This window comes from Trachurus japonicus, chromosome 12 (genome assembly GCF_045865225.1).
Source record: "Trachurus japonicus isolate A0001 chromosome 12, Traja_1.0".
NCBI lineage: Eukaryota > Metazoa > Chordata > Actinopteri > Carangiformes > Carangidae > Trachurus > Trachurus japonicus.
Genome location: NC_140918.1, coordinates 19,372,187 through 19,387,994, shown reverse-complemented (window position 1 = coordinate 19,387,994; position 15,808 = coordinate 19,372,187). Strand labels below are relative to the sequence as shown.

Below are 15,808 nucleotides of genomic sequence, written 5' to 3'. Positions count from 1 at the left end.
ACTCTGTATCATCATTTTTGAGTTTTCCAAGAGTGCCCGCACGACTGTAACCCGGAGGAGACGCTTTGTTTTGTGTTTCTAACCGAGGACTCCGATTGGTTTTTTTATATGCCGAATTGCTGAATCTACATCGAGTGTCGAGTGACCAGGGGTTTCTGTCTGAGAGAGGCGGGAACAGAGAGGAGGCAGATTCCTTCATCTTCATTGTCGTCGTGGAGAATCGTCACCTGGAGGAAATATCCAACCAGCGCGCAGTAACATACATACACAAACACATACTACCCGGGTAGACCACATATACACTGAATAGACTTTGACTTTGACAAATATGGATTCCAACTAAACTTTTGACTGGACACACTGAACTTTGATATCGGAACAGCTAAGAGCTGAAGGGACAATTTCTTTTATTTTTGTTTATTATTTTTGTTTGTTATTTTTCATACCTTTGGGGATTTTCATCTCAACATGTTTCAACTTGAATTTTCATGCCTGTGAGAATAAACATGCTTGTGTTTACTACCAATCTTCCCTCGCTCCTTGAGACGAATTAGAAAGAAGTTTATCTTTAGTGGTCTAAGCAAATCACAGAGCGTTACATCCTATTTTGTGGCGAGCTAGCCAGGAGCGAGGGTTATATAGGTTAACTGCACAACATAAACTGTTATTTTGAACATAAGAAATTGCCATTTAATTTATCTGATTATCCCCATTATTAATTTTCCCTTTTTTTTGTCCTCTCTCTGACTTAAACTGAGGATAATGGCAGACAGTAGTGACAAGCTGTCCGTGTGTGTGTCTGGTGTTACCGGTAGTGATGCCGATCAGGACATCATTGATTCCCTCAAGAAATATGGCCCTGTAGCTGGAATAAGGAGAGTGCAAACCACAGGAGGATCAGATGGAGAAACAGTCATCGTCGAGTTCCAGTCAGGAACTACAAGAGCAAATGTTGAGCCTCTTCTCCCTATGGAAGTAGTGAATGTGACCAACCCAAGTTCAAGTGGCAAGTAGACCATGTCCAACACTCACCATCGTCAGCTGACCAGTTCCACAGCTGTTTATCTGCACCATCCACTGACTCCAGTAACAGCAGTGACTCTGATAATGGTGCTCACTCAGACAGCAGCACCACACCTCTCGTGCGCAGAAGCAAGAAAAAATCTGGACATGGTAAGCCCCTCACACCATTCACCCCTACCATGACACACAATCCAAGTGCTTCAAGTACAGTTAAAAAGAAACACCATGTACATACAAATCCCCCGAGCCCCACCTTGAGTAATGAAGTGACAAACCCACCTGAAGTCCAACGTGTTGTTGTGGAACATGTGATCAAAAGTCAACCAAACAACTCCAAGTGGATGAGGACGTTCTCTGTAAAATACCCAAGCCCCCCAGGTGAGGCAGATTATGAGTACATGGTCGTTACATGCAGAGTTGATGTTTAATGATGACAGTCTTTCAGTCGATGTACAGCGGAGGAAGATACTAGAGAGCCTGCTTCCCCCAGCTTCAGATGTGGTGAGGCAGCTTGGTACCTCTGCACATCCCAGACATTATGTGCAACTGCTCGACTCTGCATATGGACTTGTTGAGGATGGAGAGGAGGTGTTTGCCAGGTTCCTGAACACTAACCAGAATCCAGGGGAGAAGGCATCTTGATTATCTACAGCGGCTGCAGAGTCTCTTGTGCACCGCTGTGAAGAGAGGTGGCGCAAAGCAGGTAAATGCAGACAGAAAAACACCTACTGAAGCAGTTTCAAGCGTGGTTGCTGGGACCAACAGCCTGGTCTTACAGCTGGAGCTCAAGAATGAAACCCCTCCCAACTTTGCAGAGCTGTTGCTACAGGTACGTACTGAAGAGGACAGGAGAGCATCAAAACATGACAGGATGCAGCGTCACTTTGGCTCCTCCAAGACAAAGCCTTCAGTAAACATTCATTCTGTGCCTGACATCTCTCTCTCTGATTCCAATGCCAGCTTACTGCAGTCATACATCTCTGAAACTGAAAGCCTGAGAAAGCAAGTGGCCCAGCTACAGATGCAGCTCAGCAGCAAGAAATACAAAAAAGAAAAAAAAACAGGAATTTAAAGGTACAGTACCAACAAATAACTCACCTGCACCAGTAGCTGAAGCACAGGCTCATCATGTGATGCCGCAGAACACACCCACTCCAAGACCTCAACCTAAGGCCTGGTTCTGTTATAAGTGTGGAGAGGACGGCCACATTGCCAGAAACTGTGACAAGCCCATGAATAAAGCCCTGGTAGATCAAAAATACACAGAACTCAGACACAAGCAGGACGAGTGGAAGGCAAGACAGCCTTTAAACTGGAACGGGTTCCAGTAACGGGACCTACTGGAACCGAGGACACAGAGGAGAGTCCCATATCAAAATGGAGATGTGAAGCCAAATGTCAACAAGCCACGGCAGCCACACGTCGGCTCGCAAGGAGATTGGTTGGTTCGAGGCATGTAGCCAGAGTCACAGTTGGCGGAGTTCAGCAAAACTGTCTAATGGACGGAGGCTCACAGGTCACGACCATCACCAAATCCTTTCATGAAACTCACTTACCTTCTCATTCCATCATTCCCATAGAGGACCTCTTGCACATAGAGGGAGCTGCAGGCCAACACGTCCCTTACATTGGCTGCATTGAAGTTGATATAGCTTTTCCAGAGCATTTCACAGGAGAACCTAAGGTGGTCACGACGCTGGCTCTAGTTGTCCCCGATCCCAGAACCAGTGTTGAAGTCCCAGTTCTCATCGGCACAAACACTCTCGACATCCTGTACAAAGGTTTCAAAGAAGGAACAACAATTTCACCAGACTGTGAATATGCCTCACTCGTCAGACACCTGCAGAGCATTTACTTGTGCAAGACACAACAAGATGGGAGAGTGGGCAGAGTGAAATTACAGTCGAGGAGCACCATCGTCATTCCGGCTGGAAAGAAAATGGCAGTAAATGGCCGTGCCAGACATGTCTCCACTGTTCATGGTGCACCTCTCCTGGTGGAGTCCCCCACCAACGTCAGTCTGCCAGATGGCTTGATATCCTGCAGTTACATCATGGCAAGCCCACGTCAGACCTCCTTTAAAGTTCCCATCCTCCTCAAGAATGAGTCCGCACACGACATCATAGTTCCAGCCCATCGAACTCTAGCAGAACTTTCAATGCCACTGTCCATCTCTCCATTGACCTCCACCAGCGATATTAAAGGGGAAGTACAAACCTCCAACCAGACCAACATAACGGCCCAGTGTTTCACAGCTGGTCAAGTGGATCCTGAAAACTCGATCAAGTTTGAGTTCACTGATTCTCCTCTGTCAAAAGAATGGCAAGACAGGATCACCAGGAAGCTGAATTCGATTCCTGAAGTCTTCGCCAGGGGAGATCTGGACTATGGACACACGACAGCTGTAAAGCACAAGATTCGCCTTTCTGACCCGACGCCTTTCAAACAGAGGGCAAGGCCAATCCATCCATCAGATTACGAGGCGGTCCGCCTCCATCTGAAAGAACTTTATGACGCAAACATCATAAGGGAGTCAGAAAGTCCGTTTGCTTCGCCAATTGTCGTCGTGAAAAAGAAAAATGGACAAATTCGCCTATGTGTAGATTACAGAAAACTGAACAGCCAGACGATTAAAGATGCTTATGCTCTGCCACACATCGAAGAAAGCGTTTGCATCTCTGACAGGAGCTAAGTGGTTTTCTGTCATGGACTTAAAGTCAGGCTATTATCAAGTGGAAATGGAGGAAGAGGATAAACATAAGACTGCCTTTGTCACACCGATCGGTTTTTGGGAGTTCAATAGGATGCCACAGGGAGTGACCAATGCCCCAAGCACCTTTCAGCGAGTTATGGAAAAGTGCATGGGCTCGCTCAATCACAGAGAAGTGCTGGTATTCCTAGACGATCTCATTGTGTTCTCCAACAGCCTGGAAGAACATGAAGAGCGGCTTTTGAGGGTGCTGAACCGACTAAGAGATTTCGGTCTCAAATTGTCACCGGAGAAAATGTCACTTCTTCTTCAAGGAAGTCTGTGAGATACTTTAGGTCACATAGTATCGGAAAAACGGTGTGGAGACCGACCCTGCTAAGATCACAGCACTTACCTCATGATGCCCCGCCCGAACAACACATCTCCGAGTTGAAGTCGTTCCCTCGGATTCACAGGCTATTATCGAAGGTTTGTCAGAGACTACTCCAAGATTGCAAAGCCTCTAAATGATCTGACGGCTGGATACGTCCCTGCAAAGAAAAAGAAACAGGAGAACACATCAAAAGGTCAAAGGTCATTCTCCAATGTCGACTTAAAGAAACCATTCAACGACAAATGGACACCCTCATGTGAGGAGGCATTCAAAACCCTCATTGAGCGGTTGACAACAGCACCTGTACTGGGATTCGCCGACTCCAAGAAGCCATACATACTCCATACAGATGCTAGCTTGCATGGACTTGGAGCCGCGCTGTACCAGCAACAAGATGGTCAAATGAAGGTTATTGCATATGCCAGTCGAGGGTTATCCAACTGTGAACGCAGATACCCTACTCACAAGCTTGAGTTTCTCAGTCTCAAGTGGGCGATCACGGATAAGTTTGCTGATTACCTCTATGGAGTGGAGTTCAGCGTGCTAACCGACAATAACCCCTTGACTTACGTCTTGACCTCTGCAAAGCTGGACGCCTGTGGTCATCGTTGGCTTGCTGACCTTTCCAACTTCAATTTCAGCATCAAATACAGGGCTGGCAAAAAGAACCAGGACGCAGATGGGCTATCGAGACGTCCGCATGCCCCTGCTAAAGATGATGACAGTGCGGCAGTTGAGGATGAACGAGTGCGGCAGTTTATGTCAAGGTTTCTGAAGGAGGAAGATGAGGACACTTTCCCTAAGGAGGCTATCAAAGCCGTCTGTGAGCGACATCAGCTGGACAAATTCACCGAGACTGAGGAAGGAAGTGGTCACTTACCTGTCATCGTGGAGTGTCTAGCCATGGATGAACGTGCTATCTGCCCTGAATATGCTCAAGCTGACCTGCTTCCTGGATCCACTACACTTCCCAGAATGTCTCAGCAGGATTGGGCTGTGGAGCAGAGAAATGATCCAACCATCAGCAGAGTAATGGACATCGTCAGAGCAGGTAAACGTCTCACTTACCGTCTCCGGCAGAAAGAGGAAAGAGAAGTACAGTTATTACTCAGAGTTCAAGACCGGCTGATATTGAGTGATGAAGTCCTGTATAGAAAGTGCAAGGGTGAGGATCAACCTACCTTCCAGCTCGTTCTCCCGAGGAAATACAGACAGATGGCGCTGATGAGTCTCCATGATGATGTCGGTCATTTGGGATATGAGAGGACAGGTAGATCTGGTACGTGCAACGGTTTCTATTGGCCGAGGATGAGTTTAGAGGTCGAGGAGATGATCAGAAGATGTGAAAGGTGCCCTTCGACGCAAAGCAAGGGCAGAGAGAACAGCTCCCCTCGTCAACATCAAGACCAGCCGGCCACTCGAGTTAGTGTGCATGGACTATCTCTCCTTGGAGCCAGACGGCGTGGCACGAAGAACATACTTGTGATAACTGACCACTTCACAAAGTATGCAGTTGCAGTACCCACTCCTGACCAGAAGGAGAAGACGGTAGCCAAAGCGCTGTGGAATAACTTCCTTGTACACTATGGCATACCTGAGCGCTTACATAGCGATCAAGGTCGCAACTTTGAATCCGCCGTCATCAAGAACCTCTGTGACCTCCTGGGGATAAAGAAATCGAGGACGACGCCTTACCATCCACGCGGAAATCCGGTAGAGCGTTTCAACCGGACCTTACTCGCGATGCTCGGAACCCTCGAAGAAGTGGATAAAGTGATGTGGCGTGACCATGTGCAGCCATTAGTCCACGCCTATAATTGCACAAAAAACGACACAACTGGATTCTCCCCATATCAACTAATGTATGGAAGACAACCTAACCTGCCAATTGATGTGGCTTTTGGATTGAATCCTGAAGGACAGAGGAAAGTCACTCACAGTGAGTATGTGAAAAAACTCAGGGAAACACTGGAGGAAAGTTACAGATTGGCTGTCGAGCACAGTGATAAGACGGCTCTACGCAACAAACAGAGGTACGACTTGAAGGTCAGAGAATCCACGTTACAAGTTGGAGACCGTGTCCTCGTAAAAAACGTCGGGATAAGAGGAAAACACAAGATTGCAGACAAGTGGAGTCAAACCGTCTACAAGGTGGTGAAACACATCGATGATTCTCCAGTGTATGTAGTGGCTCCACTCACCTCTGAAGGCCCAGAGAGGACATTACACCGAGATCTACTCCTACCTTGTGGATTCCTGGCACCTTCCGAGTCAGCTGAAGTCGATGAGGTCAGTCAGAGTAACCGAAAGGAGAAAACTGCCAGAACCTCCCGGAGAAATCCAGTACCCGAAGTTGAGGAGGCAGAACATCTGCATGATAGCGATGAAGAGGAGGAAGTGCACTATTCATCAGGAAGTCAAGGTGAAGTTACTTACCCATCATTCACTGTTGTGCATGACATTCCCAGAACAAAGATCAAGCCTCCCTTGAACTTGGATGTGAACCTAGAAGGGTCAAGTCTTAACCCGACAGCTAGAGAATTCCATCCCCAACAAGTGGAAGAAGAGGAACACTCAAGCACATCGCAGGTTCCAAGTGTGGAAGCAGATGTGGATGTTAACTTGCCTGCCGACCCCTTACCTGTCGATGATGTAAACTTACCTTCAGACAACTTACCGGACGAGACAAACTTTCCTGTGGAGAGAAAAGACCTACCTATGGACAACTTATCGGATGAGACAAATTTACCTGTGGAGACAAACAACTTACCTTTGGACAACTTACCGGATGAGACAACGTTGCCTGTGGAGAAAATAGACCTACCTGTTCACTTACCTGTGGATGAAAGTCTAACAGTACCTGATGAACCACTCGCTGGAGAACCTGAAAAGGAAATTGACAACACAGAACTGGAAAACCAAGGAGCAACGAGAGAGGAGAGCAAAGGAGACAACGTCAGAGAGGATGTTGGACTGACAGATACAAGTTCTGCTCAGGATGAAAAAGAACCAGAGATCAGATGGCCAACCAGAACTAGAAGAGAGCCTGACAGATTATCATACAAACATCTTGGAAACCCCTTGACTATGGTCATGCGCTCCATACTGCATAGTCTGGATCAAGTTTTCACAGATGCCCTTGACTTGCCCATCCTACCAAGCTCTTCACCTTCCCCTTACACAAGCCCAGTTATTGATATTTAAGTGTGTTGACATGCAGAGACGCATGCCAATTAAGGGCGGGTGGATGTAACCCTGATAAAAATACAGTGGGTTTACTAAAAGTATTTGTTATGATTTAATGTCAAAACAGTTGATTTTGTGTTGAATTCATGAGAAAAAAATATAATTGTAGTTGCTTCATGGACCACAAGAGGCGCTTTAAGTAATGGGTCAAAAAAGTGTAGTGTCATGCGTGCGTTGCATGCTGGGAACAAACGAGCCAAGTTTGATTCTGATATGGATGCTGTTGTGAGAAATCGCTAAGCGAAGTTGCCGCTGTTTTTGTGCAAAAGTATTTTTATTTTTACAGTTACGACTCTGTATCATCATTTTTGAGTTTTCCAAGAGTGCCCGCACGACTGTAACCCGGAGGAGACGCTTTGTTTTGTGTTTCTAACCGAGGACTCCGATTGGTTTTTTTATATGCCGAATTGCTGAATCTACATCGAGTGTCGAGTGACCAGGGGTTTCTGTCTGAGAGAGGCGGGAACAGAGAGGAGGCAGATTCCTTCATCTTCATTGTCGTCGTGGAGAATCGTCACCTGGAGGAAATATCCAACCAGCGCGCAGTAACATACATACACAAACACATACTACCCGGGTAGACCACATATACACTGAATAGACTTTGACTTTGACAAATATGGATTCCAACTAAACTTTTGACTGGACACACTGAACTTTGATATCGGAACAGCTAAGAGCTGAAGGGACAATTTCTTTTATTTTTGTTTATTATTTTTGTTTGTTATTTTTCATACCTTTGGGGATTTTCATCTCAACATGTTTCAACTTGAATTTTCATGCTGTGAGAATAAACATGCTTGTGTTTACTACCAATCTTCCCTCGCTCCTTGAGACGAATTAGAAAGAAGTTTATCTTTAGTGGTCTAAGCAAATCACAGAGCGTTACACAAAGTAAAAGCTTAGACACAACACATGCATGCACAATGACATGTAACATAAATAGCCTGTGGAATTTATAGTGCTTTCTCACTCTCATAGTAAGGGCAACATATGAAAATCTGGGAACTAAATCCTTACCAAGAATTTTCTTCACAATTGTCTTTAGGAAAGTGCGTAATATGATGTCCTAAAATGTTGAAATTCAACTCCCGTGGGAAACCCCCTAAAAAACTACTCAAAGTTGGGGTACCCGTAACTGGATTTTTGAACATTCCGAAATGTTAAATTTGGCCTGAAGTAATTTGTCAGGGGTCAAACTAGGGGTTTTTCATGATTCTGAGTTGATCGCAAACAATAGTTTTACACCCAAAACACTCCTTAGTGGAGAAAAAAACAGCCACACCCACTTTTCTTGTTCATCGGAACCCCCATCACCACCACCAATAGAATGCATTACAGAGAAGCCATTCCTTAGCATTGCAGAGGTTGTGTCACTACTAAATACTCAATATAATATAACTTATATTCCATAGCCTTTTTTCTACGTTACGTTTTTTTGCATGTCTGTGTTTTTATTACTAGTTATTGTTTTCATATAACATTAAGTTTTATGCGGATCGGGAGCGAGAGAGAAGGAAAGACATGAGGTGCACACCAGATTTCACATACCAGTAAAAACGGAAACATACACATAGCCTACACACACACACACACACACACACACACACACACACACACACACACTTCTCACTATTGGGTACATGTACATTAAAAGGTTGCTTTCTTCTACTTTTTATTTATTGCCATGGTAAATCGGCCTAAGTATTGTTTAGTGGTAGTTGTAGTTGGTTAGCATTAAAAGTGAGGAATTTTGGATGTTGAAGCCATTTACAACCTTCGATCACTGACAGACATACTACTTTTTACACCTGATATGTGTTATCTCCTTCTTTTTTTTAAGAACTTGAAATATGTCATGTCATTGCGTTGATAACATGCATAAGAAACTTAAAAATTGTGGTAACACTTTATTTGATGCCTATCTCTATAATGCATAATTATCATACTTATAATGGGTTATAATAATAAAAGTTATAATGCAGTTATAGCACTGTATAACTACAGTTATAAACACTCATAAATGATCATGAATGCTTTATAACAATAATCATAACACACTATAAAGCATTTTATCTTGACTTATAAGGTCAGGTTATTAATATGTTATAACTATTAGGAACTCGCTGACAATGGCCACATTTGATAATGCATTAAAAATATAGTTATAATGCGTTACAATTGGCTCATAGTCGTGTATAACTATCATAATAAACACTCATAAATTATCATAAGGCTTTAAATAACAATAAGCATAACACATTATAGAGCATTATAACTCTATTATAAGACTTGACCTTAAGCCATTATAAAATGCTCTATGATGTGTTATGCTAATTGTTACAAAGCCTTATGATCATTTATGAGTGTTTATAATGATGGTTATACACTTTCATAAGCCAATTATAACACATTATAACTATATTTATAATGTATTATCGACGTGGGCATTGTCAGCGAGTTACTAACAATTATAACCTATTATAATACCTGACCTTATAAGTCATGATAAAATGCTTTATAGTGTGTTATGATTATTGTTATAAAGCCTTATGATCATTTATGAATGTTTATAACTATAGTTATAACAATGCTATAACCACATTAAACTCATTATAAGTGTTATAATGCATTATAGAAATAGGCGTCAAAGTCTTACCAAAATGGTTGTTAGTTGGCTAACAGTAAATACATATACAATTACATTAGAGATCAGCTATTCCTGTGCATGGCAGAGGTTTTTCTTTAATGTCACAGAAAAACATCTACTATTACTACTGAATACTTAATATAACTATATTCTACCTTTTTTACATTGTTGGACATTAATCTAGCACACATGTCAATGTCATGTCAAAAACCTGGGAGATCTATCCTGCGATACACTTTTATATGGCCTTCAAGAAAAATATTATGTTAATAATGGCCCACCAATATAGCATTCACATTACTCACATTACAAATCCCATACACTACCAGCTAACAGCTACCACGGTCATGACCAAGCAATAGGCCCAAGCTGGAATGAACAAGTTTGTGACACACTGCAACATCTATCTTTTTCCATTCTTCAAAAAGAGCCTGAATGCTCGATGGCACCACTGTGTATTTTTTGTACTTTTCCTATCTTCATTTCGAACAAACTTGTTTCAGTTGTTGCTGGAATGTGAAATCTGGTGCATGTCCACTGTCTTTTCTCTCTCGCTGCTTGCTACCGGTCCGCATAATAAATTACATTTATAATAACTTTTTTAATAAATTTAGCGACACCACAAAATCCTGGAGGGTCTGTATAATGTCCTATAGAAAAAAGGGTAGAATAAAAGTCATATTATATTGAGTATTTAGTAGTATTATGTAGCACAACCTCTGCAATGATAAGGAAGGGCTTCTCTGTAATACATTCTATTGGTGGTATGGGGGTTCCAATGAACAAGAAAAGTGGGTGTGGCTGTTTTTTTCTCCACCAATGTTTTGGGTGTAAAACTATTGTTTGCGATCAACTCAGAATCATGAAAAACCCCTAGTTTGACCCCTGACAAATTACTTCAGGCCAAATTTAACATTTCGGAATGTTCAAAAATCCAGTTACGGGTACCCCAACTTTGAGTAGTTTTTTAGGGGGTTTCCCACGGGAGTTGAATTTCAACATTTTAAGACATCATATTACGCACGTTCCTAAAGACAATTGTGAAGCAATCTCTTGGTAAGGATTTAGTTCCCAGATTGGTCAAATATCTGCTAAAATGCCCTTACTATCATATAGGGGCTGAATAAGAAATCCACATCAGTACAACCAGAGCATGACGGAGTACATACAATATATACAAATACATATATTAGGCAATTTTTCTACTTTTTATAGAAAGATAATTATTGAACATGTCTTCACAAACAATTTTCATCTTCCAGGACACATCACATCATATTGACACAAATAAAACATAAATCATGTAGACATGTTTTTTGTATTTTCACTCTCCTGTTCTTTGCTTTTACTTGGTTCTTTGTTTCGGCTATTTGTTCAGGTATTTAGCCACCGTCTTGTAGGCAAGGAGGATCTCTGAGTCATTTGGGCAGGTGTAGCGAAACTCATCTCTTTTGTAGACGTTTTCCAGGTAACGTGTCAGACCTTTCAGCTGTGTAGGGATGTCAAAGTTACGGTACTCCTTACACACCACCTGAGGAGAGAAATATTGTTTGCAAAAACACATCAGTGGAATATGGAAAAAAAGAAAGACAATGTCTGCGTTCTTTTGCAAAAATAGCAAAAACATTAAATCCAGTAAGTAAGTAATCAACTTCTATTAATCCCTCTTAACTGCTTTATAGTCCTGTTCCCACAGTATGTTCACTCTGCACTCTTCTCACCTTGACAATGTTGAGCTTAGGAAGCAAGTTACAGTCTGCCAAGGAGAGGGTGTCACCGTCCAGGTAGAGGCGTGAAGATTCGCTGGTGTTTGGGTTCTTGTCCAGCTCATAGGGGAGCGGTGTCTCTAGGTACATGTTCAGCTTCACCAGGGTTGATAGAAATTTATTCTCTAGCACTGAAAAACAGATCAGAGGCCTCAGTCTTTCTCGTGTGGTTTGAAACATCAAATATGAAATACATGTTTGAATGAATTACTGTCTTTACTTACTGTCATTTAGACCGGGGTTGGGATTCTTTATATAAGCTGAGAATTTTCTGAAGATGTCGTCTCCAGCCCCGTTGGACTCCTTGTATCGACAGCACAGCTTTGGATACCTGCCAGTGATAGAGTAAAAATGTCATTGTTCTGGTGTGTCAGTGTGGTCATGACTAAGGTATTCAGTTTGAATCGTATCAAACAATCAGCTTGTGTCTGTAAATGCCTCTATGTTTGTGTATTGGACTGGAAACAGGATGCAGTTCACTCACTCTGGTGGGGCCAATTTCTCCTCCAGGAACTCCTCGATCTTGTTGGTGTCTGTTTTGACCTCGTCGTTGTAAATGAGGAAGGGAGGCTGAGAGCCTGGGGCCAAAGCCTTGAGCACATCAGGTGCCCTGCAACAGAAGCCAAACAAAACAGTTTCCTCACTGTTGTCTGTCATGGCTATTGTCTTTCAGTGCATTTGCTATTTCCTTGACGTTATTCCTTGACATTGTCACACAATATTCAAAATGATTATACTGCAAATTAATGACCTCCAGTTCATAGTTTGGATTGAGTTATTCTTATATATTATATTCTATATTAAAATATAAATTTCCTGAACAGCATGCCATAATATGTATATTTATATAAATATATGCTTCTTATTCTGTTGATATTAGTATCTACTATGCTGAAAAAGTTTGCATTCCTAAGTCAAGTTAATGAAACAGTTAGATATGACCCCCCCACCCCCACCCCCTCAACGTCTAAACTTTCTTTACAACCATCGTGAAATCCAAGGGGTTGGGACCAATAAAAGGAACCACACTAAAACATAATGCAATAAAATAGTCCTGCCTTCATGGATTATGAATTATTATGAATTATGTAAATGAAGATCATGTGTTTCATCTGATTGCACTAAGTTGATGTGCACTAAGTTGATGTGCTAATGTGTCTAACTCCCTGTCAAAGATCACATCAAATGTGGATTGAAAAAGGCGCTCTCCTCTCACCTCCTCATGTCCACAGTGGTGAGGGTAAAGTTGGCTCCCTTTAACCAGAGAATCATGAAGAGCCTCTGACTGAAAGGGCAGTTCCCCACACTCTCAGCATCCACACTGGCCTGACACATAAACAGTAAACACACACATCACATTAGAAACACATGCATTATATTCAGTGGTAGCAAAAGGAAGCAAATGCATTTCTGAAAGGCCACAGTGTGTGCGCTGGTTTTGGCCACAGTGCTGTCATGAATCAGACTGCACAGGCATTCTTGTTGATCCTGCTCTGCTTTGACAGTCTTGATACAAATGCTTAGGAATTTTAAATGAATGTCTGAGGCTGCTTTCCACCATAATATTTAGATGATGCTTCTATCATAGCACATTTCCACTACAGTCCCATATCACTGAGTCATAGGCCACAGGCTTTTGTGACAGCTGAGGTATTTTTTTTAAAGGGCAGGACACTTTTTCCAAACTGGACAGGCCTCTTTTAACTGTAGTCTCTCACAGTCCAGCACAAAAGCTACAATGTACCTATAAAGTATAACGACAAAATGAATTCCAACATGATGATATCTGCCTTGAGTCATGAGAGCTTAAGACATTGACATTTTCTAACAAATACACTTTGACAAGTGAGGCCATCCAGTTTTAAAAACCCTATATGGTATCAGGAAATGAATAAAATAAAACTGATTGACAAAACACTGAAGTAAATGATTTTCTGGGATTTATGTAAAACTTTTAGTGAATGATATGTAACACATCTCAGTAATTGTAGGTCTTACCTTTACGAAGAGTTCAATCTTCGGGGCCTCAGCCATCTTTCTTCTCCTCTGTCTTTCTTCTCTCTGTCCTGTAATGTTCACCTATCCCCTCTGGATTTCTTTCTGTCACTGTTGCTGCAAAGACAGGCCAGAGATTTTTTTAAAAGACACTGCAATTGTGAAGTGTATATTCTTGTAACTATGACTATGACACACTCTGTCACACATTTCACTCTCTCAACGTTTTGCTGAAATTGTTTTTAAACTGGTAACTGGTTTTAAGGTGAATTACTGAAGCCTGTACTCACGCTGCTGGTCTCAGTCAACACCTGCTGAATCTCCACTCCACCTGTGATTTCTTTTCTTTTTCTTTAACTCCACTGATTCACCTCCTCCCTCTCTTCTCTTTGCTGTCTCTGTTTCTGTGTTTTGTTTGTCTCTCACCACACCTGTCAGAGTTTAGAGAGGCAGTCTACTCCCCCTCTGGCCTTTCCAGTCTAACCAGCAGATCTGGATCATTCCTCTCGGCCTTCCTGCCTTCTAGCACACTCTCTGTAAGACGTATCGCTCCCTGTATCTGTTGCAGTCCCTGTTTGTCCACTTTGGTCTAAATTAGCCTCCGTCTGTTCCTGTTTGCTGTCTGTCTCTTTCTCCACATAAAACTGATGAGTTTAGTTAGCGGTGCAAGTGGATTGTTATCAACTGGTGGAGTGGAGATCCTTACATGTAAGGTGACCTTGGGTTTTTGAAAGGCGCCAACGAATAAAATGTATTATTATTATTATTATTAACTGAAGTTTAACTGCATTATCTATTGTTTGTCAGAAAAAATCTAAAATATGTTAGTTATCTCAAGTCATAACTTTTCCAAAATATAATATAGAAATCTAATATATTACAAAATGGTTGAGCAGCACAAAATTGTTCATCCATAATAACAGCTAAGTGAATTACAATGTCTGTCTATGTTTGTTTCCTTTAAATGTGGAATCTAATTACTTTTTACATTATTTGACCAATATGATATATATTGTTAATATATTAACAATTGTACTGATGTTTGATTTCTGGCTTTGTTACACCAAAACTAGGTAAGATTTATTTGAGTTGAGGTTTATTTTGTAATTGTCTTAAATGTATCCGCATGATTATTGAGAGGATTAAAATAATTGCAGTCATGGTACGTGCAGTACAGAAACAGTGAACATGTGATACATGCTGTTCTTTAATTCATAACTACATTGTCCACTTTATTTTTTAGAGCCGGTCAGAATCGGTGGAGTGATCTCAAAGGGATGTATCACGTTGTCAGTGTTCAGTTGTCCAACATTGAAGTGGACATTAAAATGGATCAATTTGAGAGAAGAAATCTGTCTCCATGTTGTTGCTCTATACCCATAAATCAAATATTGATTGATTTATGAAGCACTAACCTATAATTGATGCTAAGAGTTACACTGTAATATGTTGATGGAGCAGCTCCCCGTTCCTTTGTCTGCAGAGTTCTGCTCCCGCTGAGCTGCAACCTATTGTCTGTCCCGAAGGCGTTGCATGTCCTAGGCCAGGCCAGTCCAGTTCTCCCACACCACAAACTCAGACTACTGCAGTAGTACTTTTGTAGACTTCACCTCACTGTGTGCACAGGTCACCGCTGCACTGAAACAGGAACTGGCTTTTCCTAAACCGCTACCACACGTACACGCCTGTCTTAAGTGCCGTGCGAATGCTGTGCTCAGATGTTTCTCAATCTGAACAAAGCAGAACGAGGTAAAAGTAAGAGCCCTGACACGAAAAATACAGTGTGTGTTCATACTTTTGGCTATATCGTCTGTTTTCACTTGTCATGTCAGAAAAATCTTGAAAATTGACAAAATCTTCACACTGAGGCTATCAGATTCTCTCTCTCTCTCTCTCTCACACACACACACACACACATACACACACAGTCTATCTCTCTCTGTCTCTTGTCTTGTCAACAATGTTTCTGTGCTTTTGATGTTTGCCCGTCTTCTTCTCAGTTTGACATGTTTGTTTTGCCGTCATCCCTTAGCTCCTCTCAGTCA

The 15,808-nt window shown here is 42.0% G+C and overlaps 1 protein-coding gene across 1 annotated transcript; it reads right to left on the bottom strand.

Moving 5' to 3' along the window:
• Window positions 1-11,108: 11,108 nt before the first annotated feature.
• On the bottom strand, window positions 11,109-13,884 carry clic3 (CLIC family member 3). Its single transcript, XM_085792430.1, has 6 exons — window positions 13,767-13,884; window positions 12,985-13,094; window positions 12,253-12,378; window positions 11,993-12,099; window positions 11,724-11,899; window positions 11,109-11,533 (listed from the first exon to the last, which is right to left on the bottom strand). The coding sequence occupies exons 1-6, from the start codon at window positions 13,800-13,802 to the stop codon at window positions 11,369-11,371; spliced, it is 720 nt and encodes a 239-aa protein (XP_085648556.1). The 5' UTR covers window positions 13,803-13,884; the 3' UTR covers window positions 11,109-11,368.
• Window positions 13,885-15,808: the final 1,924 nt, after the last annotated feature.